The sequence below is a fragment of the Pelodiscus sinensis genome, chromosome 10 (assembly GCF_049634645.1).
Source record: "Pelodiscus sinensis isolate JC-2024 chromosome 10, ASM4963464v1, whole genome shotgun sequence".
Classification (NCBI taxonomy): Eukaryota; Metazoa; Chordata; order Testudines; family Trionychidae; genus Pelodiscus; species Pelodiscus sinensis.
Window position 1 is genome coordinate 765,325 of NC_134720.1, and position 21,987 is coordinate 787,311.

A 21,987-nucleotide genomic window follows, 5' to 3' on the forward strand; every position below is an offset into this window, starting at 1 on the left:
GCCCGCTCCGCTCCCGCAGCGCAGGGGTGGCACGCTGGGCTGTGGGGGTCCGGGGGGGCCCAGGCCAGGCCTGCCACGTGGGGGAGAGCCCGAGTGAATGGGGCGCGGGCTCGCTGGCCGGGCGAACTTGGCTGATTCCCGAGGCCGGGGGCGGCAGGGACAGAGGAATCGCCCCTCCCCCCCCCCAGTTCAGCCCCAGCAGCAGTTGCAATGACCCAACCCGGGCCTTTCCCGTCTGCACCCCGGGGGGGGCCAGGCACCTGCGCTGCTCCCGCCCCCGCCGGGCGGCCGAGTGGGGCGGGGCGGGGGCTATTGGGAAAGCAGGCGGGTAAACACCCCGCGAGCCCGGCCGCTATAAAGGCAGCGCGCAGCCCGGCAGCCCCGCAGGGACCCGGCTCCGAGCGCAGCCCCCGACACAAGGATGCGGTTCGCGCCCCGCGCCGCCCTGGCCTGGGCGCTCCTGGGTAAGTGCCCCGGGCCCGGCCCCGGCACCGCGGCGAGGGCGGGGGAGAGACCGGGCGGGGCGCGCGGGGGGCGCAGCTGGGTCAGCCCCGCGCCAGGGACCCCTGCCCCCCCCCAGCCTGCCCCGGCCCCGGCGACACCCACCGGGGCGCACCCCCGGCCGAGGAGAGCGGCGAGGGCCGGGCTGCGCTGCGGCTGCGTCTCCTGGGCAGTCCCGGGTCCTGCCCCGGCCGAGACCTCCCCCCTGCGCGGGGACCCTCCGAGAGCGCCCGGCCGGGACTCGGCTACGGGACAGCGGGCAGGCTCCGGCCGGTCTCCCCCGCCCCGGGTTCTGCCCAGCGGCTCTGCCCCCCCCCCCAGTCCCGGGTTCTGCCCAGCGGCTCTGCCCCCCCCCCCAGTCCCGGGTTCTGCCCAGCGGCTCTGCCCCCCCCCGCCCCGGGTTCTGCCCTGAGGCTCCGACCCCCCTGCCCCCAGTCCCGGGTTCTGCCCTGCGGTCCGGCTCTGACCCGCTGTCTTGCAAAGGGACACGTCCCATCAGATGCCCCCAGACCCTGCCTGACAGCACGGGACATGCTCTCCCCAGAACCCCCGGGTGGCTTGGCAGGGTCTCGCAGAGGCTGTGACAATGGTCTGGTGTGAGGAGTGACTGTGACCCCGTCTCCTGCCCTTGCGGCCCCGCTCTCTGGGCTCCCGCTTCCCTTCGTGCCGGGGGCCGGCCACGCTCACGACGAACCGGCCCCTGTCTGTGTGCTAACCAGGACACCTCCCTGACCGCGTCCCTCCCCTCCCCGGCCCCTGTCCCTGTGCTAACCAGGCCACCTCCCTGACCGCGTCCCTCCCCTCCCCGGCCCCTGTCCCTGTGCTAACCAGGCCACCTCCCTGACCGCGTCCCTCCCCTCCCCGGCCCCTGTCCCTGTGCTAACCAGGCCACCTCCCTGACCGCGTCCCTCCCCTCCCCGGCCCCTGTCCGTGTGCTAACCAGGACACCTCCCTGACCGCGTCCCTCCCCTCCCCGGCCCCTGTCCGTGTGCTAACCAGGACACCTCCCTGACCGCGTCCCTCCCCTCCCCGGCCCCTGTCCGTGTGCTAACCAGGACACCTCCCTGACCGCGTCCCTCCCCTCCCCGGCCCCTGTCCCTGTGCTAACCAGGACACCTCCCTGACCGCGTCCCTCCCCTCCCCGGCCCCTGTCCGTGTGCTAACCAGGACACCTCCCTGACCGCGTCCCTCCCCAGCCCCTGTCCCTGTGCTAACCAGGCCACCTCCCTGACCACATCCCTCCCCTCCCCGGCCCCTGTCCCTGTGCTAACCAGGCCACCTCCCTGACCGCGTCCCTCCCCTCCCCGGCCCCTGTCCGTGTGCTAACCAGGACACCTCCCTGACCGCGTCCCTCCCCTCCCCGGCCCCTGTCCGTGTGCTAACCAGGACACCTCCCTGACCGCGTCCCTCCCCGGCCCCTGTCCCTGTGCTAACCAGGCCACCTCCCTGACCACATCCCTCCCCTCCCCGGCCCCTGTCCCTGTGCTAACCAGGCCACCTCCCTGACCACATCCCTCCCCTCCCCGGGCCCTGGGACTCGACTCAGCAGGGGCGGGAGCGAGGGGCACTTTAGACGAGGGACTCTCCAAAGGAAACCGGCCCGGCCTTTTCAGAGCCATCGGCCAAGGCGGAGGACTGGGAAGAGAGGCCGGTGTGTCCAGCAATCCGGAGGGTTGGGAAGAGAGGCCGGTGTGTACAGCAATCCGGAGGGCTGGGAAGAGAGGCCGGTGTGTACAGCAATCCGGAGGGTTGGGAAGAGAGGCCGGTGTGTACAGCAATCCGGAGGGCTGGGAAGAGAGGCCGGTGTGTACAGCAATCCGGAGGGCTGGGAAGAGAGGCCGGTGTGTCCAGCAATCCGGAGGGCTGGGAAGAGGGGCCGGTGTGTCCAGCAATCCGGAGGGCTGGGAAGAGAGGCCGGTGTGTCCAGCAATCCGGAGGGCTGGGAAGAGAGGCCGGTGTGTCCAGCAATCCGGAGGGCTGGGAAGAGAGGCCGGTGTGTCCAGCAATCCGGAGGGCTGGGAAGAGAGGCCGGTGTGTCCAGCAATCCGGAGGGCTGGGAAGAGAGGCCGGTGTGTCCAGCAATCCGGAGGGCTGGGAAGAGAGGCCGGTGTGTACAGCAATCCGGAGGGTTGGGAAGAGAGGCCGGTGTGTACAGCAATCCGGAGGGCTGGGAAGAGAGGCCGGTGTGTACAGCAATCCGGAGGGTTGGGAAGAGAGGCCGGTGTGTCCAGCAATCCGGAGGGCTGGGAAGAGAGGCCGGTGTGTACAGCAATCCGGAGGGCTGGGAAGAGAGGCCGGTGTGTACAGCAATCCGGAGGGCTGGGAAGAGAGGCCGGTGTGTACAGCAATCCGGAGGGTTGGGAAGAGAGGCCGGTGTGTACAGCAATCCGGAGGGCTGGGAAGAGAGGCCGGTGTGTACAGCAATCCGGAGGGCTGGGAAGAGAGGCCGGTGTGTACAGCAATCCGGAGGGCTGGGAAGAGGGGCCGGTGTGTCCAGCAATCCGGAGGGCTGGGAAGAGAGGCCGGTGTGTCCAGCAATCCGGAGGGCTGGGAAGAGAGGCCGGTGTGTCCAGCAATCCGGAGGGCTGGGAAGAGAGGCCGGTGTGTCCAGCAATCCGGAGGGCTGGGAAGAGAGGCCGGTGTGTCCAGCAATCCGGAGGGCTGGGAAGAGAGGCCGGTGTGTCCAGCAATCCGGAGGGCTGGGAAGAGGGGCCGGTGTGTCCAGCAATCCGGAGGGCTGGGAAGAGGGGCCGGTGTGTCCAGCAATCCGGAGGGCTGGGAAGAGAGGCCGGTGTGTCCAGCAATCCGGAGGGCTGGGAAGAGAGGCCGGTGTGTCCAGCAATCCGGAGGGCTGGGAAGAGGGGCCGGTGTGTACAGCAATCCGGAGGGTTGGGAAGAGGGGCCGGTGTGTACAGCAATCCGGAGGGTTGGGAAGAGGGGCCGGTGTGTACAGCAATGCTGCTCTCGCTCACGCCACGGACACTTAACTCTGGGGGACAGAAGGTCGGTCGCACTTGGTCCCGTTTCTTCCTCACCTCGAACGAGGAGCCGTTGCCCCTAAGAGCACAAACCTGCATTTGACTCGGGGCGAGGAGGTTCCCCGAAATCTCCTGGGCATCAGTGGCCAGTCAGCGCGAGCCGGCACATAGAAGTATCAGCCCCCCACACTCTGGGCCAAATCCGCCCGGCGGTCACTCCGTTAGAGGCATCGGGGAGAGTTTAGCCCTTTGCAGCCTCTTGACTCTAGATGTAAGGAACCAGCACACAGCACCCCCCAGCCTCAGGGTCCTGCCCCCGGCATGGGCAGGGCATCTCGCAGGAGACCTACGCCTGGAGGGAGGGATGCTGGTTCTCTCTAGGGCTGAGGGTCATGAAACAGCTGCTTAGTGCTCTTGGCTTTCTCCACAGTGTTCTGCTCTGCTGAGTCCTCCGTCCGGTGGTGCACGATATCCGACCTGGAGCAGAGTAAGTGTGTGAAACTGAAGGAGAACATGGCCGACGTGATCCCGGCATTAGCCTGCGTGAAGAAAGCCAGCCACCTGGACTGCATAAGTGCCATTGCGGTAAGTCACCAGCAACAGAGCAGGCCCGGGGCTGGGTGGGACAGCTTGTCCTGCTGGGTCCATTTGCCTCCTCGGGGATGAAGGCTTCACTCTCCTCTCAGGCTCTGATTTCCTTCCCTGGCTCCATGGGGACGGCAGCGCCTCGGCCGGGAAGGACCCAGAGAGAGGCTCGGTTCATTCATGCCCATGGCTTCTGGCCCCTGATGCCTGCACCCACCCCTGGCTTAACCCTCTTGTGTTTCAGGAGGATAATGCAGATGCCATCAGTCTGGATGGCGGTCACATCTTCGAAGCACACCTCGCCCCGTACAAACTGAAGCCGATCGTGGCTGAGGCCTACGGCACGGGAAAAGGTACGTTGGCCCTGGTGTTGACCGGACGCGGGTGGCACTTGGAGCAGCCGGGTGCGAGCCGGCAATACTTCGGTACAACTCCGGCAAAGTGGGAAGCACGAACGCCAGTCAAGTCAGGTGCTAACTTCTGTGCTGCTTCCGAACTGGGCCCGGCCTGAGCCAGCCTTCCCTGTGCGCAGCGGCCGCAGCCAGTGGTCGGTTTGCGCACGCTGAGAATCCAGCGCAACACGCCTGGGGAAAGCGGCAAGGGCCTGTCCTGCTCCCTGCCTCTTGGGTCCATCACGTGCTCCTCTGGGGCCAGCAGCACTGGCTCCGTCACTCCACCCACGCCGATCCCCTCTCCTTCCCCGCGACCAGACGGGCCTGCCCTAAGCCTCCTGCTTTCGGACTGGCCGGAGGCTTTGGCCTCTTCTGTGCGCTGTCTGGGTCGTGCTTCATCCCTTCCCAGTGACCCAGGCCGGCTCGAGTCCCTTTCCCGGAAGATGGTGGAGCCGTGCTAGAGCAGACGGACGTTAGCGCTTCCCCTGCGCCCCACAACCCCAGTCAACCAGGCGGCCATTGCTGCTGAGCCGCACTGGCAGGGCCTTTCACGGTGGGCCCGGAGAGCTCCAGGGAGCAGACGCTTTCCCTCCCCTGCCCGCCCCGGGCTGAGCTCGGCCCTGCAGGGGACAGAGGAGGCTACGGCAGGTGGTGCTGGTGGTTCTGTCCCAAAGCCTCCTCCCTCTCCGCACCGCCCCGCCATGGCACTCCATTGAGCTGCTGCGACCTGGCCTCTCGCGGGGCGGCGGGTACGTGGGGGGGGCGCTGCATGGCCCCGCCCACGCTCCGCCCCTAGTGCCTGCTGGAGGTGCGCTGGGGGGCGGAGTGCTGCTGCCCCAGCACCCGCCCTGCTGCTGCTCCGAGGACGGGGAGGCCAGGCCTGGCCACGTGGCACGTCCTCCAACCTCCCCAGTGCTCCGTGTGGCCCGGCCCAACCCAGCCTCTCCAGCCCTGGAGCGTGGGGCAGGGCGCCTGGCCGAGCCCCGCCCAGCTCCTCCCTCCCCAGCGCTCCAGAGGGCGGGCTGGGCGTGGCTGGGCCGTGCAGCGCGCCCTCCGCTGGGGCCGGGAGGCTGTGGGAGCGTGCGCCTGCCCCCTCCCCTTCCCATGGGTGGAAGGGAGGAGCATGCACTGCCCCGCCTCCCAGGGGGCAGGGAAGGGGTGGGGCTTGCCTCCCCCTGCCCTGCCTTCATGCTCCTTGGGGATCACTAGGGCAGGGAGTCTCCGCAGGCCTGGAGTACGACCCGGGAGCCACGGCATGGCCGGGAAGCAGAGAGCAGGAGCCTGTTGGAAGGGTTGGAAGGTTCCTGCGCCTTAGTGACTGTCTGCCCCTGGCAGGCACAGGGGGAGCAAACCCCCAAGGCTTTCAGTTTACCAAGCGCCGGTGGAGAGCAGCAAGGGCCTGTCCTGCTCCCTGCCTCGTTTTCCTGCCTCTTGGGTCCATCACGTGCTCCCCTGGGGCCAGCAGCTGAGCTAAGCCAATGGGCAAATCCTCAAGCTCTGAGTCAACCACTAGCAGAGGCTAGAGAGCGACAGCACCCCGCAATCGGCAGTGTTGGGGGAGCCAGGGTGGCCTCAGGGTATGAGACCCACAGAGTGGCAGAGGGCGACTCTTTTATTGGACAGGCTGCTCCACTGGGGGGAGAGACGTGCTCGCCAGCCACGCAGAGCTCGTCTTCGGTGTGTGTAGGTAGAGGGTGTAAAGGTACCGGGGTCGAGCGTGACTGTTGCCTCCGCTGCAATATTCGCCGTGGAGTGAATCGTACCAGACCCAGTTTAGAGTCCAGCCCTGCAAATCTGACTCCCCCACGGCGTCTCTGCGCGTGCGAGCCGCTCTCCTGCCATCGGAGGCTTATCACGAGGGTAAGAGCCGCTGGCTGTGGGGCACGCCCGTGATAAGTGGCCATCCGGCTAACTCCAGTCAAGCCAGACCACGTGTGGCGGTGCGTTGGGGTTTTCCCATCTCCTGCACCCCCGTAATGGCACGAAGAGACTCCCCCAGCCAGTAGAATAGAGGTGGTTTATTGCTTCTCCAGGATACAGCACAGATGGAATCTGGTTCCAGGGCAGTCCCTAAATTCCAGCCCCTTTCCCTAGGCTGTCTCCTCCATGCTCCCAGAGAGCAACCAACTCACTCACTTCCAGCCCTGCCCCCAGCCAGGGCTCCACTCCCCTTCTTCCCCTTGTTCCGCTCCCTGGGAGATCACTGGTCAGACAGGTTCGAAGCCCCCTTGCATAATGACTCATCCCCTGGCCTGCTGGGCCGTGCTGCAGACAGTGGAGGTCACTCACAGCAACACTGCCCAGCACAGCAACCAGCAAGGTACCCCCACTACGTCACACCACGCCAGAGAGTTCTGGGCTAGCGAGGTTCAGCCTGTAGTAACAGCAGCACACTTGTATCAAATCCATTCACAGATGAGAGCCCTTAGGAAATACCGGTAATAAGAATTAGAGCATTTAACAGTCTGTTCTCTCCAACCACTACAATCCGATTGCTGTCGGCATGGCGACCGAGTCACACTGAACAGGAGAAAGGGGTCTGGAGTCTTGCTACATTGCCAGAGGTTTGAAAATGTTGGACTTGGCTTCCCAAAGCCAGGATCTGTGTGACTTGGGAGATGCCATTTCTGTTTGCTTGTTTCGTTGTACCAATGCTTGCCTGCTTTTTCTCCTCTCTCCCTTACAGACGCAACCACCAGCTACTACAGTGTGGCCGTAGTGAAGAAAGGAACCGCCTTCACCGTCAGGGACCTGCAAGGGAAGAAATCCTGCCACACAGGGCTGGACAGGTCTGCCGGCTGGGTGATTCCCATTGGGACCCTGGTGAAAAAGGCAATCTTACCCTGGGACAGAAAAACCCCCATAACCCACGGTGAGACGGGGAAGAGCTAAGTGAACATTAAGCCGGCTGTGGGGAAGACATGTTGGGGGGGGGGGGGAAGGGAGCAAGCAACGGAACTTTTGGGGAACTCAGAAACCAACAGAACCATTCACACTTCCTAAGTGTCTCTTCTCCCTCCTCCGCCAGCAGTAAGGGCATTTCCACGACCGCTTCCTTGCCTTGGAATTAATCATCTTCTACACGGTGACACTCCAAAACCGCTGTTGTGCAGCCGTTGAAATGGCTGCCCATGTCCTACGCCATCCTGACACAAACCCGAGGAAGTGGATCGATAACTCCTCCACACACAGCCCCCTGCACTGCTGCCAGCCCACAGGCCAGACCCTTAACTCTGCCCCACGGGAGATGCCGACTTTCCAACCTCCCCTTAACCAAAGCACCCCTCCCAAAGTCATCTGACTACAGACAGTCTGCACATCCCCTCTCTGCCACATGGCTGTCCCCTCCAAACAGCCCACACGCCTACACCAAGTCTCCTTGCTGGGAGAGGGTCGTATGGCAAAGGATGAACCTGCCAGTAACTACTACCTGTCTTTTTCCATAGCTGTGGCCCAGTTTTTCTCAGCCTCCTGCGTCCCTGGTGCCCCCGCAAATGAACCAAATCTGTGCGCCTTATGCCGTGGGTCATGTTCCCGTACTGGGCCTTATTCTGGATATTCTGGAGCCTTTCAGTGAGTGAAAGTTATTTTTCTCTGGTCCTATTTGTCCCTCCCCTCCCACCGCCTCCGTTTTCACTGTGTCGAGGGACAGCTGGGCTGTAACTAGGGGGTCTCCTGACATTGCTACAGTTGTAATTGGGAGGGGGGGGGGTCTCCTGGGTTTCTGTTGCACAATGGAAGACGCACCCTACTCCCATGTTGAGCATGCAACTTATGAGGGCTCCTAGCTCCTACAAACAGATAGTGAGTGGCCAGATATTGACATGGCAGTCCAGAGAAGGAATGGTAAATATCAGTTAATTGAATAGTCAATTAACCTCATGAATTCTTATCGGTTAGTTGACTATAGTCCCCAGGCAGCCTGTGTGTGTGAGTGTGTGTGTGAGTGTGAGTGTGAGTGTGAGTGTGAGTGTGAGTGTGAGTGAGAGAGAGAGAGAGAGAGAGAGAGAGAGAGAGAGAGAGAGAGACTGCCTGACCAACCATTTACTGGTGGGGGGGGGGGGGGGAAATGTGTGTAGTCTATAGTATTAACCTATCAGCTTTTGCTCATCGGTTAATCTACTCCACCGGTTAATCTACTCCACTATTACATCCCGGCTGTGTCTAGACTGGCCAGTTTTTCCAGAAAATCAGCCGCTTTTCCGGAAAAACTTGCCAGCTGTCTACACTGGCCGCTTGAATTTCCACAAAAGCACTGACATCCTACTGTAAGAAATCAGTGCTTCCTGCGGAAATACCATGCTGCTCCCATTCGGGCAAAAGTCCTTTTGCGCAAAGCTTTTGCACAAAAGGGCTAGTGTAGACAGCTCAGATTTGTTTTTCGCGAAAAAGCCCCGATGGTGAAAATGGCAATTGGGGCTTTTTTGCGGAAAAGCGCGTCTTTGCGGAAAAGCATCCCCGCCAATCTAAAGTGCTTTTGCGGAAAAGCGTTTGTGCCAATCTAGACGCTCTTTTCCGAAAATGCTTTTAACGGAAAACTTTTCCATTAAAAGCATTTCCGGAAAATCATGCCAGTCTCGACGTAGCCCCCTAGTACAGAGAAACCATTGGACTACTCCTGATGACTTTCATTGTGCAATTCCTCTCTGCCTCTGCATTTCGTTTCCTGAGCCATGCGGCGTTTTGGGGAGACAAACTCTCACGCAGCTGAGGCTTGCATCCAAGGTGGCTGTCTGAAACATATAGGGATGACCTGAGATGAACAGCAAGCGCAGTGTTTCACTGTCCTCCTTTCCCCGTCTGCTTTATTTCCTCCTTCCAGGTGTCTGAAAGACGGAGCCGGAGAAGTCAGCTTTGTCAAGCACACAACTGTTGAAGGTAGGCAGGTCCCATATCACTACTTTCTGGTCAGGGCTTTCACTGGGACGCTGTCCTCGAATTCTGTCTGCATTGCACCTGCCTTCATTTTTCTCCCGGTTTATCCCGAGTCTCTTTTTCCTTGGGCTCTCAGCGGGACCACGTTCTGTATGCTATGGGCCTGATTGCTAAATAATCAGCAGAGAAATTAGATTTCACCTCTAGGGCTTGTCTACAACTGGCACGTTTTGTCACCAAAACCTGCCTTTTGGCAACAAAAGAGTGAGCGTGTTTACACTGCAATGCAACTTTTGTCAGGAAAACACCCACTTCTGGTGACAAAAAACTTCCAGCCCTGCAAGAAACTTTTGTTTTTTCCTTTCCCTTTATTGTCACCAAAGAGTAGGGTGGACTCTGCAATTTGTTTTGCGGAGAGAACTGGCTTCCGCCCCAGGATCCCACCATGCCTGCCCTGCTGGCTGTGCTCAGTGTTTTGTGAGCTCTGCTGCCCTGCAGGCATGTGTCTCTCTCCTTTCAAAGCTCTGGGAAGACTCTGACAGCTGAGTGAGCTGCTCTGTTTCGGAACAAACAAAGAACAAATCATTGGAGTGCTCCTGTTCTGCCCTGCTAGGAACACAGCAGCAGGCAGGCAGTTGCTAGAGGTGAAGGGCTGGAGAGACAGCTGTGCTGCTCTGGCATTCCTTAGCATGGGGAACTCCCAGGGCTATGAGGAAATCCCAAGAAGTACAGGGATCTGCTCTGCCCTCCCCCACGCTGCACTGCGGGATGCTTCCCCACAATGCTTTGCTCTGTCATCGGGGTGCTAGCCATGTGGCCAGGAAATGTCGACAATGGGAGGTAGAAAAAACGATTTGACCGTTTTTTCCCTTTGGGCAACTTTTGCCTGTCGGCAGCACTTTTGTCACCAAACCTTCCCAGTGCGTAGAACCTGGGACGATGCCAACTCTTCCTACAGCGAGGGGGGAATGCGTGTGCCGGAAGTCGTCGCCCTTCTGGTTCTCATTCAGGGACAAAATCAGTGGGGAGTTTCCTGAAATGGGAATTCCTGCAAGCCCCTTTCCTTCTCGGTGCTGTTGTAACCTGGGCTCTCCCGTCCCTCACAGAAAATGACCCAAGCGGGAAAGACGATTACGAGCTGCTGTGTGAAGATGGCAGCCGGAAGCCGGTCGACCAGTATGAGACGTGTTACTGGAGCAGAGTCGCTGCTCATGCCATCGTGACGCGGAGCACCGCTGAGCGGGCCAATGACATCTGGAGCTTCCTCTCTGAGGCCCAGGTATTGGCTTCCTCTCTTCTGGGCCCCCCTTCAGCTCTCCGGTACCCCTCCTTTGTGTGCTCGCTCCACTTTTCCCACCCCGCCCCCCCTCGGGATGCCCTGACCTCGTCTCCCCTGCGCAGGCCAGGTACGGCAAGGGCACCAAAGGCGACTTCCAGCTCTTCGGCTGGCCTACCGGGAAGGACCTGCTCTTTAAGGACATCGCTACCGGTTTCGTCCGCCTCCCTGCGAAGATGGATGCCCAGCTCTACTTGGGCTACAACTACTGGACCGACATTCAGAATCTCAGGCCCGGTGAGCCGGGGGTGGGTGGCCATGACGTGCGGAAGTGGGGGAGGCTCCGCTAGGAGGCCGCGGCCTCGCGCCGCTTCTCTCCGGTGGTTCTGAGCGGGTGCGGGTGCGGGCGAGAGCTGGCCACGGCAGGCGGGCTCGGGGAGCTGGCGCTGCCGCCGCCGGAGCCGGTTCGTGGACTTTCTCTTGGCCCAGGGATCAGACGCCAGGGCCATGGAGCTGCCTTGCCAGTCACGAGCCGCGTTTCCTTCTGTCCTGGGGCTACTCGCCAGCTACGTACGGGCTGGGACTGGGCAGGCACCTCCCGACCCCTTTCCCCTGGGAGGGGCAGTGTAGTGTCTTGGTGCTGCCCAGCCTGTGGCCCAGCAAGGGGTCCGGGAGCGCAGCCCATGGTCTCCGAGAGGCAGGGAGCTGCTCAGCAGCACTGGGGCTGGGCCGTAAGTGCCGTGTAACACAGGGATCCTGACCCTCCAGTAATGGGGTGAGGATGGTGAGGCGGGAACACACCGTTCTAACTACCAGCCCTGCCATTGGTCTTAGGGGTTTCCCGGGACACTTGCTGCCCTTTGGCCTGGCTGTGGCCATGTCACCTTTCCCACCGCACTGGGCCTCCCTCCCTCCCCTGGGCTGCCCTAGAGTGACAGACACACAGACACGCTGGCGCTGGGCACCCTGCCTCTGCGCCGCGGCTGGGAGAACCCCCCTCCTCGGATTCAGGGGGTCACCCCAGGCCTGTTTGGGACCTGCCTGCAGCGGGCGCCGATTCCCGCAGTCTGCTGCCGAGCTAGGGACAGGCCAAGAATCCGTCTCAAACATTTGGAGAGTCAAAGAGTAAATCTGTCTGGGGGCCCGGGGCAGCTTTCTCGCCTTGATTAGGAGCTCACAATGATTTACCATCGGTTTGCTGTCAGCCACCCCCGCGGTGCTGCTCGTGGAAAACACCTCACAGCAGAATCGTGGGCCATTTGGATTGGACGGCTGGGGCTTGAACAAAACCCAAAACCAAACCAAAAGAAAGCGTCTCGGGCTGAGACAAACCGTTTCCATGCAAGTTACAGGCAGGCTTGGAAGAGTTCCTTTGAAAATGCCAAACAAAATGTGTAGGCGTCTCTGGCTTTTGATTCTGTTTTGGTGTGAGAGGTGACACTGGTAACAAACGCGACTCGACCCGCGTCACAAATGCTTTCTGCCCCCCCAAAACGGCATTTTTTAAAAGCAAATAAACTGCTCAGCTATGAAACTGCACCCGACTCAAGTCCCGAGCCGGGAGGCCGGGGGGAGCTGAGGAGAACGCTCGGCTCTCCCACGGCACCTCCAGTGCTTAGTGACCAATGAAGCCAGGGGCCGGATTCTGAGTTGGCCTAAATGAGCAGAGCTCAAGTGAAAGCAAAGTGGAGCGAAGGCAAATGGCAGAGTCTGTCTCTTGCTCCGTGCCCTGCTGAGTGAGAACCAGACCCAGCCAATTGACCTGAGGAGCGAGCCCAGCATCTGTCGAGCAGCAGGGAGCATGTGTGCGCCGTGACGCTGCTGACGGAAGCCTTGCCCTCCCCAGAATCCGTTATCTGGGGGCTTCCAGGGCTAGCCGAGCTTTTGGCTTATTCCGTCAACCTCTGATTTCCCTAGACACCCCCGAGCCGTCCGGGAAGGTGAAGTGGTGCACCGTGAGTAAGCACGAGAAGGAGAAGTGTGACGAATGGAGCGCCGTGAGCGGCGGGAGCGTGGACTGCGCCGTGGAAAGCACCACGGAAGATTGCATTGCCAAGATAATGGTACGGGCTTTTCCTGTGCCCACTGCTCGCTGCGGGCCCCTGTCGGCTCGGGGAGCCGTTTCCTGGCCCTGTCTCTGGGCAGCGCTAGTTGGGAACGTGCCAGTGAAACCATTTTTCACTGGAACGGGCCAGTTCGCTGGAACGGAGACTTGGCGCAGAAAAGGGCCAGTTCTGACAAGTTTCTTAACTTGACACTTTTTTTTGACGTTTACAAAGTGACTGACGGTTTCATCTGGACAGGTTCTGAATTCTCGTCGTCTGAGTCCAAGCCGAGCTGCCTGTAGCACGGCCCTCGCTTCCACGACAGCACCTTGGCCAGGGCCTCGGCTCCGGCCGGGCAGGCTGAATGAAAGCGGCTTCGCTTCCTCGCTGACGAGTTGTTTTCCTTGCAGAAAGGCGAAGCGGATGCCATGTCCCTGGACGGAGGCCAAGTCTACACGGCCGGCGTGTGCGGCTTAGTGCCAGTCATGGAAGAGTACTACGGGGGTGAGTGGGCGCAAGCCGCTGTCAGAGGGGAACGCACTTTGAACTGTGATCCGCCAGAGGCCCCGATTCTGGTCACAAGTAGCTTGAGCCGGGGCGGGGGGAGGGGCTTTAATCTCTGGATGTCGCAGGCCGATTTGGGCAGGAGCGGTTCTGGGTGTAATCCAGAGTGGCCCCTACTGGCTGGAGCAGGGTAGTGGAGTCACACTGCTCCCCTCTCCCCCCAGGGGCTGTGCAGAGGGCTGCCATGGGGCAGCTCCACTGACTGTCAGGGGGCCTCCACTCAATGCCAGGGTGGTCCCAGGTGGCCTCTCTGGCTCAGCAGTGCAGATGTGGGGGCTGTCTGGGACCCCCGTAAAGGCCAATGGCACCTGGCGACCCTCGGGCTTTGTCTACACTTCAGTGTCGAGCACAGCTGCTTTAATCGAAACGCACGGCCACGGCTGGGAGCACAGGCGCCACGTGGGGGCGCATGCAGGGTGTGTGCACCGCCCCGACACCCGCTCCCAAAGTGGCCGGCAGGAGGGCTGGTGCCTGCGGGAGGAGTCCGCACTGCGCCCCTCCTCTGCTCGCCGGCAGCGGCGGTGGGGAAGCACAGGCTGGGGGGCTGCTCTGGGGAGTGCTGGGAAGAGGCAGGTGGGACAGAACAAGGTGGAGGGGAGAGGCGGGGGCTGGGGTCTCCCCTCCTTCACCTGCCAGGTGTCACCGAGCTCGGTGGAAACCGCGTCTCCCAGGGGAGTAGCTCCCAGCGCTCCTGCCTGGTTCACACTACGGTCCCGTCCTGCATGCGATGTGGGGGTGGCTGTTCACATGCCTGAGCCGAGCCAACACTGCAGACTAACCTTTGTCACCACCACGAAGCCACGGGCTCCGAGCCGCTAGCGCCAGTCTGGCTACCGAGCAGCTGCCCCAGAAGGGGATCCTTCATTCTGCCAATACGACAGATATTGGACCAGCTGCTCTCTCCCCTCCGTATTCAGGCTTCTCCAGAAAGTAACTTGCCCCCTCGCCTCAGTCTTTCCAGAGCGAGCGCCATACACCACGCTGGGGATACCTGCTTGTAGCATTACCTGCCACTGAATCTCCCCCTTTCCCATTGCAGATGACATGACACGATGCCAGAAAGAAAGCGAACCCACAGGTAATTACCAGGCACAGAGGAGCAGAAGCTAAAATCCTGACCCAGGGTAAACTCAACCAGTGACTCAGTCAAGAACCAGCAAGCTCAGGGTTAGGAATGAGCGGGCGATGTTCACCGCAAAGGGGGCGGCTGGGGCCAGTGTATTTAGGAATGGTTTGGTGCACAGATCCAGTGGCAAAGGGAGACGTTATCTCGACTGAGGCGCACAAGGAGGGAACGACACACACGATCAACCCACCCTAGTTAATCTGACCCCAGGACTGCACATCAAATACAACAGAAAAGCAAGGTCAAGAGCGTACGTCCTGGGGGGAACAAGTGAAACTACCCAAGGAATAGTGATAGAAATGTAGCCGTGTTAGTCTGGGGTAGCTGAAGCAAAATGCAGGACAATGTAGCACTTTAAAGACTAACAAGATGGTTTATTAGATGATGAGCTTTCGTGGGCCAGACCCACTTCCTCAGATCAAATAGTGGAAGAAAATAGTCACAACCATATATACCAAAGGATACAATTAAAAAAATGAACAAATATGAAAAGGACAAATCACATTTCAGAACAGGAGGGAGATGTGGGGGGGGGGGGGGGAGGAAGGAAGGTAAGTGTCTGTGAATTGATGATATTAGAGGTGGGGAGAGTGGGATGTCTGTGAGCTAATGGTATTAGAGGTGATAATTGGGGAAGCTATCTTGGTAATGGGTAAGATAGTTTGAGTGTTTGTTCATTCCTTCCTGGAGAGTGTCGAATTTTTCATGTTAAAACTTCCACTATTTTTCTTCCACTATTTGATCTGAGGAAGTGGGTCTGGCCCACGAAAGCTCATCATCTAATAAACCATCTCGTTAGTCTTTAAAGTGCTACATTGTCCTGCATTTTGCTTTACCCAAGGAATGGGGGCAGGAGGAGACTGACCCCGGGGTGTAACATTGCCCACCTGGCCAGGTGGATTGTGCTGAACTTTTGGTGTCTTTCTCCCGCTGCGTTGGCTGGGCCAGAGGGGCTGAGCCGGCACCTGGTAGTTCTCTAGTTCGAGTGGCGAAGGTTCAAACTTTGAATGCTGAAGGTCTTCGGTTTAAACTGGGCTGCTGGCCGGAGGAGGTGGACTCGTTAGAGGAGCCTCGTCTGCCGAGGGAACCCAAGTTCTCTAGAGGGCTGGACTTCCTGGGCCTCGCAGAAACCCCTCGAGGGGGCTGGGCACCCCCAGGAATTGCTAACGGCAGCCAGTGGTTGCACCAGTAGCACTGCCGGCTGCTGCCTGTCCGTGAGCTGCGTGGCATGTGCCTGCCGGGCCAGACCAGCCCCTAGAGACAAATGGCGCCACTAGCCCCCTGGCGTATGGGCCAGCCCCAAGGCCCACAGAACTGGAGAGGAGTCTCCCCGCGGGGCCCGGCGGGGCAGCAGCAGCCCTCGTGCGGTGCCGGTTGTGGGGTACGCAGGGCCGTGAAGCCTGGCCAGGCCTCGCAGCAGCACGGACCCTACATGGTGGCGGTTTGTGAGGAAAACCATCTTCCCTCTGTCGTTTCATGGCGCATGGGCCGCTCGCACTGAACGGAGGGGAGAGGAACAGCCCCCCCCCCCCAGGCTTTGCACCTGGAAAGAGGCGAGCCCGCGCTCAGACTCGTGCCTGGGGTTCCTCAGCACCGACACGTCCGGGCCAGTTCCTGCGCCCTTCCCCCCAGGGGAGCACGTGGCCTGAGAGGGACCAGAAGCTGAAGGCTGTGGTGGGGAGCTGGGGGCTTAGCCCATGGAGAGTGGGGGCATCAGTGTCTGTCTGAGCTGGGGCTTCGCCCTTAGCACAGGGGTGCAGGTGTGGCCCTGTGACTGCCCCACACCACATCGCGCTGCCCCGAGCGGCAGAGACCGTCTATATGGGGCGCCGACAGGCCAACCAGTTCACCAGGATGGTCCCCGGGGACAGGAGGCCTGGGATGCAGCACTAGAAAACGGGTCAGCAGGAACAGTTCCCCAAACAGAGACAGGCTGATCTCGTAGCTGAGGGCACGACTGGATGCTGTATCCCTGGCCGCGACACAGAATTCCTGGGTGGCCGTGGGCAAATCATTTAGTGACCCCAGACCTCAGGTTAAACAGTGGGAAGAATAATACGGGAGAGGTGTTGTGGGCCAAATGCGTCACACCTGCAAACCTTCCTGTGTCCTGGCGTGACAGGTGGAATAGGAGAGCGCAGGATTCTTGCGAGTCCCTGAGTTTGTAGAGCAGGGGAGGGGTGAAAAGAATTCTAGCACTTTCGGTGTCAGTCCCGGTTCAGGGTCATCTCTCTGCCTGCAATTCCTTTTCCTTCTTCTCTGTGACAGAAACGTATTACGCCGTGGCTGTGGTGAAGAAATCCGACGCCACCCTCACCTGGGACAACCTGAAGGGGAAGAAGTCCTGTCATACGGGTGTAGGGAGGACGGCCGGCTGGAACGTCCCCATGGGTTTGATTAACAAAAAAACCCCGAACTGTACATTTGGTGAGTCCGCTTGCGTCCCCACTTCTCGCAGCGCGCCTGGCGCACGCACAACAGCTCTTCCTGCAGCTCTCTTCCAGCCTGCGAGTGTCTGGTGACTCGCAGGGGCGGGCTGGGCCCTAGCCAGAGGGAAATGCTGCTTTGCTCAAGGTTTCTAGGAGATGGACTTGAGTATTTCCTACCCTGGTGGAGCAGCAGCCGGATGTGGCTAAGAGACTCGCGATGTGAAACGAGCAATGGTGGCTTGTCCCAATGACGAGCCCAGCTAGTGTTCAAACCACAGGATGAAATCGACAAGGGCTTGGGCAGAAATTGCCTTGTGAGCTGGCCACAGCTGCCTGCTGCAGGGTTTCTTGTGCTGTCCTCCAGAGCGTTGGTCCCAGCTATGGCTGGAGAGAGCAACACAAATACTCTGTCATTGGCTTTGAGTCTCCTGCTGAAAAACTGGTGCACGCACACGATTTTCTGCCCCATGCCTGAGATTTCTTGCTGTCTGCTTCACTGTCTGTAACCTCCCTTTGAATCCGTGCAGCACAGAATCCGACGGTATTTTAAAAAGACCCAGCCTTCAATCTAAGGAAATATTGCCTGGGTCTTTTCTTTCCAACCCATTGAAATTACTCCATGGCCTGATGCTGAGTCCCGTGGAGTGTCTCGCTAAGGGGTAGAGGAAAGCGAGCGCCAGAGAGGAAATACACAACCGCTGCTCTCTGTTCCTCCGGGCAGATCACTACTTCCTGGAAAGCTGCGCTCCCGGCTCTGCACCGGAATCACCGCTCTGCAAGCTGTGTGTGGGGGACCGTAAGAATTTTCCAGTAAATTACGTGTGTGCGGCCAACAGCAACGAGCAATACTATGGATACACTGGAGCCTTCCGGTAGGTGACTCCAATACAGCGCACCTGAGAATCCCTGCCTTCTCCTCACTCCGCTTTCCTCCTCCCTCTCGGCCCCGTGGGGCAGACGCCATCTTTCTGCTCCCAGCTGCCTGCAAACCCCATCAGCCCCGCTCCTGGTGCGTCCTCGTTTTGGTGTCCGCACCCCCTCTGAGGCTAGCGCTATGGAAGCGTACGGCCAGGGTCCTCACCCTGGAAACGCCCCCCTGGGGTCGGGGGGTGGCGAATGGAGTCGTGCGACCACAAAGCAAACGAATGAAGAGCAACGACAGCACGCACGTTCCTTACGCCCCGGACACAGCTCTCCTCTGGTCCTGAGAGGGGCGGTGGGGGAACGCAGGCGGGGCTCCGCTGGGGACAAGGCTACCGCGTCCAAACACCAGTAACTCCCGCTTGTCTCCCTCTCTCGGTGTCTGACAGGTGCCTGGTTGAGAAGGGGGACGTGGCCTTTGTCAAGCACACGACTGTCAGTGAGAACACCGATGGTACGCAGCTATCGCACCTGCGTCAGACTCCATCAGGGACCTGTGGCACAGCCAGGCTGGCTGGAAAGGTCTAGGCGCTAGAATGCTGGGGGGGGGGGGAGGGAATAATTTTTGCAGGGAGAGAGGCACCGAATGAATTTTGCTATGAGGTCACGGGCTGGCTCCCCCCCAGACTAGGCTCCCCCCCAGAGTTGTCTGGGGCCAGAGGCTTTGAATTAAACACACAGTAAAGGGTTCACAGCTACTGCGTTGCTGCAGCTTTTAAAAGGCTCTCGGCTCCGGCCCCTACCAAGGTCACGCCGCAAGTGTGAGCTGTTTAAGTAGGATCCTGCTCCCTGAGCCAGTGCCTGGGAATTCGGTGGTACGGGCAGCAGGCCAGACATAGAAAACGGCCGCATGCAGTCCGCGGGCTGGGGCGAAGTGTGGGGTGGGCTGGATCCCGCCCTGGGTCGCACCTTGCCCAGCCCTGCCCTAGATCTCTCCATGAGCTCAAACTAGAACAGGCTGTGGGTGGGGGAGACCCCGCCGCTGAGGGTCTCGCAGCACTGCTCCCCTCCTCCTCCTCGCCCCTGTGCTCTATGGCCCCAAGCCAAAGCCAGCTAAGTCCGTGGGAATCTTCCGTCACCTTCGCTGGGCTTCGGATCGGGTGCCAGGAGGGCAAAGCCTCGGGCTCTGTGCAGGGCCACAGCCGTGCAGATGTGGGTGGCACAAACACTAGGGCTGGCTTCCCGCCGCGGGGGCCGGTCACTCCAGTCTAAGGCCCGAGTCCTGGTGTCGGGGAGGGGACGAAGCCCGCTCTCGCTGAGGCCAGTCTTAGCCCTTCCTGGCTCGGACTTCACAACCCCCGCCAGGCTCGCTCCCCGAGGCAGGCTGGTCCCAGGGCTGTCTCCCTCCTTCTCTGGCCACAGGATCAACCCCACCTTCCCCTCAACAGCCTCATGCAGGGTTGTGGCTCCTGCCAGAGTCTGCAGGCCTGAGAATCCAATACTCCAATACTCATTTCCCCAACCCTTGGCGAGGCGCTCCAAGCCAGCCTAGGGGATTTAGACACTTCCTCTAGCTGAATGCATGTGACTAGGAGATGTGTGAACAAACCCTCCAGATTGCCCGGACAGTCTCCCGTATGCCGGCCTCCTGCTGCGCTCTGCTCCCTACATCTCCTAGACACGTGCATGTCTCAAACACAAGCGCATGCGGCCATTCCCACCGAGCCCACACTCGGAGCAAAGCCTGCAGCTGGCAAACCGCTCCCCCTCCTCCTCCTGCCAGGACACAATACCGCCGACTGGGCGCAAAAGCTGAGAAGCGAGCGGTTCGAGTTACTGTGCCCGGATGGGCGGCGCGCCCCCCCTGCTGATTACAAGACTTGCTACCTGGCTCAAGTTCCTTCCCATGCTGTGGTCACACGCGAAGACAAAGCGCCTGCTGTCCGCCGCATGCTAGTAAACCAACAGGTCGGTGCGGGGGCAGAGTCGATTCCGCTTGTTCTTATCTCCCCGACTTAGCGCTTAGAGGGGGCAAGTGGCATAACAGAGCACGTCAACCTTTCACTCAGTTTCAGCTTCTTTCCATGTGTGGCGGCGCGTTGGGGTGTTCCCGTCCCCTGCACCCCCGTAGTGGCACAGACAGACTCCCCCAGCCGGTAGAACAGAAGGGAGTTTATTGCTTCTCCAGGACACAGCACAGATGGAATTTGGTTCCAGGGCAGGCCTAGGATGCCTCAGTCCCCCTTGAGATGGGGGAGACTGGGCCCCTAAATCCCAGCCCGTTGCCTAGGCTGCTTCCTCCATGATCCCAGACAGAAACTAACCAACTCTCCTCCAGCCCTGCCCCCCAGCCAGGGGCGGCATTCCACCTTCCTTTGTTCCTCTCCCTGGGGGGGGGTAGCTGGTCAGACAGGTTTGGAGCCCCCTTTGCATAATGACTCACCCCCTGCCCTGCTGGGCCGTGCTACAGACAGCAGAGTTCACTCACAACCCACTGCCCAGCATAGCCACCAGCAAGTTACCCCCCACTACGTCACACCGTGTTCTGTCTCCGCTCCTGGAAAGCTGAATGCACAAATAGCGTTTCATGCCGCTGAAGGAAAAGCAGAGGGGGATCAGGTCCTTCCTCTTGTGCTGGCAGATTCCTGGTACACAACAGGAATCACCCTGTGGGCATCTCTGCCCACCTTCACTTGAGCCACAAAGCAATCGAGGGAGACTGGAGAATCCAGCCCTCGGCAAGAGGGAAATACGTATTTTGAGATCTCTCTTTCTAGAGGTCCAAAACTGATTAAGATCAGTCATCTACTGAGACGCAGCTTCAGACTGCAGTCCTGGCTCTCTGCATTCGGGCTTTCTATCTTGCCCATCACCATGGTATCTGAGGTCTTTCCAGGTAAAACTGCCTGGCGAGATCCCTGCTGGATTTTTGTGGATTCTCCTCCCATCCCTGTTCTTTTGGATGTTCAGGCAAATATTTTTGTCTTAAATTGTTCTACTGATGGCGAGAGAACTATCTCCAGCTTTGTACCATACTGATGATCTGACTTTGCTCTCATCTGCTATAGCCACTTACCCCTTTACTCCTGTATTTCAGGGATTGTACGGAAGCAATGGCAGTCAGAAAGATATCTTCCAGATGTTTCAGTCTGACACCAAGGACCTTTTGTTCAAGGATTCCACCAAGTGCCTGATTCAACTCCCCAGTGGAATAAACTATAAAGAGTTCCTGAGACAAGAATATTTTGATTCTGTCTCTAGTTTAAGTCAGTGCTCACCATCAGGTAACTAACAAACTTCAGAGGAGACACGGATGAACTGCATCTCTCTGCTTGGTAGACATGAAGATCATGGGGTTTCAGAGAGTCATGTCTGTCACTGCCCAGTCGGAAAGGACTTATGAAGATACCTTTTAAAAACAAGGAGGAGTCCTGTGATACCTTTAAAGGCTAACAGATTTATTTGGGGAGAAGCTTTTGTGGGCAAAAACCAGTTTAACCAGAAAATAAAACTGGCTTTTGCCCATGAAAGCTTATGCCCAAATACATCTGCTGGTCTTTACATCTACGCAGCAGAGTTATTTTGGAATAAGGTCCGTTATTCCAAAATAACGTTATGCGCAGTCTACATAAGAAGCCCATTATTTTGAAATAAATTCAAAATAACAGGCTTCTTAATCTGATTTCCTGTAAACTCGTTGTACAAGGATTAAGGAAATCAGCCCTGTTCTGTGGAACCTATGTCTTAGGAGTAGAGACAGCAAGTTCATTTTTCCCATCCATTTGGTTCTTGGCTTTTCCTCTGAGACTGCTCCCGAGAAGGCAAAACATGCACACCCCGCCCCATTCCAAACTCGTCAGGCTGGGTTAGGAGAGATGGAACACACTGTGCATGTAAACCTGGGGTCGGGGAGAGAGAGTTACTTTAGCAGAACCTGGGCTGGGAGGAGGTGAGGTGTGTTTGTTTTCTGGTTAAACAAGCTGCCAGCAACGTCTGAACCTGCCTGTTCTCTTCCCCTTACAGAACTCCTCCAGGTCTGCAAATTCAGCGACTTGACGACCTTGGCTTAGCGGGAGCCACCAGGAAAACCTAGAAGCTTCATTCCTTGTAGCCTTCTCTGCACCAAACTGTAGCTAGCCGAGTCCCTCTGCGGCTGTCTCTTCCCTCCTCCCTCTCCAAGAGGAGTCCAGCCTGTTCTCGTGACTTTTACAACTCCCTGCTGCCACCGGAGCAGCAAATAAAATCTGAGTCTAACCACGGGTTTGCTGTGATTTGAGCTATTCTTTGGCATTTGCAGAATCCCAGCTATCACTGAATGCCATCGCACACACAGCACAGCCCAGCCCGGCCTCCCA

The 21,987-nt window shown here is 59.2% G+C and overlaps 1 protein-coding gene across 1 annotated transcript; it reads left to right on the plus strand.

Moving 5' to 3' along the window:
• Positions 1–307: 307 nt before the first annotated feature.
• Positions 308–21,891, plus strand: TF (transferrin). The gene is made up of 17 exons (XM_075937213.1): positions 308–464; positions 3,910–4,064; positions 4,309–4,417; positions 7,143–7,328; positions 7,903–8,029; positions 9,279–9,334; positions 10,438–10,610; positions 10,733–10,904; positions 12,525–12,670; positions 13,063–13,156; positions 14,256–14,294; positions 16,611–16,769; positions 17,493–17,643; positions 18,082–18,146; positions 19,416–19,600; positions 20,730–20,916; positions 21,656–21,891. The coding sequence occupies exons 1-17, from the start codon at positions 422–424 to the stop codon at positions 21,700–21,702; spliced, it is 2,094 nt and encodes a 697-aa protein (XP_075793328.1). The 5' UTR covers positions 308–421; the 3' UTR covers positions 21,703–21,891.
• Positions 21,892–21,987: the final 96 nt, after the last annotated feature.